General features: G+C 47.6%; 1 gene segment (V, D, J or C); it reads right to left on the reverse strand.

Moving 5' to 3' along the window:
* Positions 1–424: 424 nt before the first annotated feature.
* On the reverse strand, positions 425–1174 carry LOC101556857 (immunoglobulin kappa variable 1D-33-like). The segment is given in 2 exon segments: positions 425–1014; positions 1126–1174. Coding segments are annotated over 2 exon segments (639 nt in total).
* Positions 1175–3676: the final 2502 nt, after the last annotated feature.

Here is a 3676-nt window from a genome sequence, read left to right on the forward strand (position 1 = left end):
AGGTTTACATACATTTCATATTGTTACAATCAAGCTTAGTACACAATGTTGAAATTTTATTCTTTTATATGATCTCTTGCTTGCCTGTATTTCCTCCAATCTTCATCATATGTAATGGGATATAAACTACATTTCACATTCAAGGGCATTAGGTATCAAACAACATTGTTCCTGCATTAAAGTTGACTTTTTTCCCCCCAGTGGCAGTTTAGTCTCAAATGTCCCAATCAAAGGAACACATCTCTCTCCCTCCCAAAGCCATGCAGGTGCTGACAGCTGGCAAGATGCAGTTTCTCCCTCAGTCCACACCAGCAGGTTCTTATTGGCCATGTGCAAATGATCCAGTAAGAAGCCATAGCACTTGGATGTGGGAAAATTTTCATTATGATTTTAAAATATCTTTAAAAAATGGTTTCTAGACCATCTAAAGTGATTGTTCCTGCATAACTCTGAAATGTTGCCAAAATTTTTGAGGGAAAATAATTTCAATAAATAAAATCAGCAGATCAATTGTCATGCTAGTGCTGCTGGCATGAGAGGGGGGAATAACGGAGACAAAAATGTTCCTTCTACTTGTACCAGAGCTTTCTCTCACATCACAGCCTGGCTGCATCTGACACACCCTCAGCAGAGGAGGCACCAGGAGGAGCTGCTGGGGCAGCCCAGCCTCACACAGCTGATCTCTGGGGGTTTTTGTTCTGGCGTGTATCACTGTGGGAGGGGAACTATCATACTGCTGACAATAGTAAGTGGCAGCATCTTCAGGCTCCAGGCTGCTGATGGTGAGAGTGTAATCTGTCCCAGATCCACTGCCACTGAACCGGGAAGGGATATCAAGTCCTAAATTGGTTGCCCTATAGATCAGGAGCCTGGGAGCTTTCCCCGGTTTCTGCTGATACCAGTGTAAATAATTTTTGTTAACGCTCTGACTGGCCTTGCAGGTGATGGTGACTTTCTCTCCCAGAGATTCAGACACAGATGGACGCTGAGTCAACTGGATATCACACCTGGCACCTGAGATTAAAAAAATATAAATGGACATCATTATCATTAATCATAAGTTAGCTAATTTCCCTGAAGAGCCAGGCAGTCCAAATTCATGGAAACCCTCATTTCCCTTCTTACCCGGGAGCCAGAGCAGCAGGAAGCTGAGGAGCTGCACAGGGGCCCTCATGTCCACTCTGGGTGTGACAGACACTGACCCTGCAGGGGGACACAGACTATTATTGAGTGCCCAGACATGAGCTCTGAGGACTTGCAAATGAGAGGGGCTGGGCAGGCTGGGCAGGCAGAGGGGGGAGGGTGTGTGTGGGGACCAGCCCAGCTGCAGGGAAGTCAGGGGTGTGAGTCCCTGTTGGGAAGCAGAATTTTGCCCACAGAGAACATGCTCCTCCCCAGGCCCCAGGGAGGCCTCAGTGTGAGCACTGAAGGGCGGGTCCCTGGTCTCCTGAGAGTCAGGAAAGGGCTTCTTGCTCTCTCTGCCCCAGAGACAGGCTCTGTCAAACCACATACTGTCAAACACACTGACCCTCTCAAGTACTTGTACAAACTTCTTTATTTCACAGCTGTGGATATACTTGAGACAAAGAGATTTTCCTTTTGATCCGGAATACCAATATATTTTACTGTATTTTGGAAAAGCTTAAAACTTTTTGTTTTTAATTTTCTTTCTTCTTCTTCTTTGTGTGTGTGTGTGTGTGTGTGTGTGTGTGTGTGTGTGCAGTTCCATTCAGGGAAGGAGACCGCACACACGCACAAAGTGATAGTGACAGTGTGCGCAGTGGGACTCTCAGTGCTCAGAGAACCTGATGGTCACTTTGAATATTAGGCAGCCATCCGGGATGGGCAGTTCAATGCTGGGGCCTGTGGACACAAGGCCATTGTGGTGCTGCAGTAGCGGGAACTGTCAGACTTTTATCAGCAGGTACTCTGGGCCATGTGGGTCCCAGGCTCACATGTGGACCCCAGCACATGCCTCCTGGTGGGTCAGTCTCCCACTCCAAGTGCTTTATTATTTTTGTGAGAGAAATTGTTATTATTAGCAGACAGGAATTCAATGAGTGAAAAGGATTGTACAAACATTTGGGGCATTGAAAAATAAATTAGTGCTAAGATAAAGAATATCTGACAGTCCAAGACATTTTTCTTTTTTCTTTTTTTTTTTTTGCTTTTTGGTCACACTTAGCGATGCATAGGGGTCACTCCTGGCTCTGCACTCAGGAATTAGCCCTGGCGGTGCTCAGGCGATCATATGGGATGCTGGGAATCGAATCCGAATCAGCCTCGTGCAAGGCAAATGCCTAACCTTAACTGCTGTGCTATTGCTCCAGCCCCAGTCCAAGCCATTTTTCTGCTCATCTCTTCATCCTTCACCTGAGAAACTATCCGTAACTTTCACATCAACATCGCTGTATCACTGTCACTGTCATCCTGTTGCTTATCAATTTGCTTAAGCAGTGACCAGTAACGTCTCCATTGTGAGACTTGCTGCTACTGTTTTTTGGCTTATGAATATGCCACGGGTAGCTTGCCAGGCTCTGCAGTATAGGAAGGATACTTTCCGGTAGCCTGCTGGACTCTTTGAGAAGGGCTAAGGAATCGAACCCAGGTCGGCACCGTGCAAGGCAAATGCCCTACCTGGCTGAGTGGTCTAAGGTGCCAGACTCAAGCTCCATATCAACATAATAATAAAAAATTTCCTTCCACGTTTTAAAAAACTTATTCCCTATTTCTTGACACAGAACTGAAAATTCCTTTACTTCCTCGAACTTTCCTCCCTTTCTTCTGAGCAGGCCAGTTGAGAATGTGTTCAGATCTGGTGACTGAGAGAGTCCAAACTGACCAACTCCTCATTGATTATCTTTTCTCTCATCACAGGAGCATCCCGTGCTCAAAAACCTCATGTCACTCCAAGGAGACAACAGCTCTCAGACACCAGATGAAAGACACAGTTTCTTGAGAAGATTGAGGAACAGCAAATGACACCTTCTCACAGCATATGGGATTCACAGACAGTAGACAAACACCTCTATGGGACCCAGGGTGCCAACTGGGGTGAGGCAGTCTGTGTGCAGTGAAGATAGAACTCACACAAGGAGTTCTGGGCTGGGGCAGAGATCCATGCTGGGGGAGTCAGCATCCGGGTTTCTAACAGGGACATCCCACCCCATCACCATCGCTGTTCTTTCATTCTAGAGGCTTTCCCTGGAACTGCAAACCCAGCCCTCCCTGCACAGTCCTATGGTCTCTCATCACTGAATTCAGCACCCAACAGAATAAACAAGACCCCCATGAACAATACCCAGCAGGACATACACAAGCAGAAGTACTGAGTATCCTGGGGAGGGTCTGGAATGTTTCCCAGGAAGCAGCAGGTCCCAGGGGAGCCCTGCAGTGACCATGGAGTCTAGAGGAGACGGTTTCCTTTCCAGTGATCAGCCTGTGACTGGGGCCTCCCCGAGTTCTTCTGTCAGACAGGAGCAGCTCCCAGGGCTCCCCTTCTGCAGGGCCCAGGACAGGACCCTCCAGGGCCACTTGCTGCCTCTCACCTGATCAGGAGAGATCTCCCCTCCGTGCCACCATTGCTCAGTGGGCCTCATCTGCCTTCCTGATGGAACTTGAACCAATCCCTACTTAGTTACTACTCAGTGCAACAAACTTACCAACAAGGACCCTG

This window comes from Sorex araneus, chromosome X (assembly GCF_027595985.1).
Source record: "Sorex araneus isolate mSorAra2 chromosome X, mSorAra2.pri, whole genome shotgun sequence".
Classification (NCBI taxonomy): domain Eukaryota; kingdom Metazoa; phylum Chordata; class Mammalia; order Eulipotyphla; family Soricidae; genus Sorex; species Sorex araneus.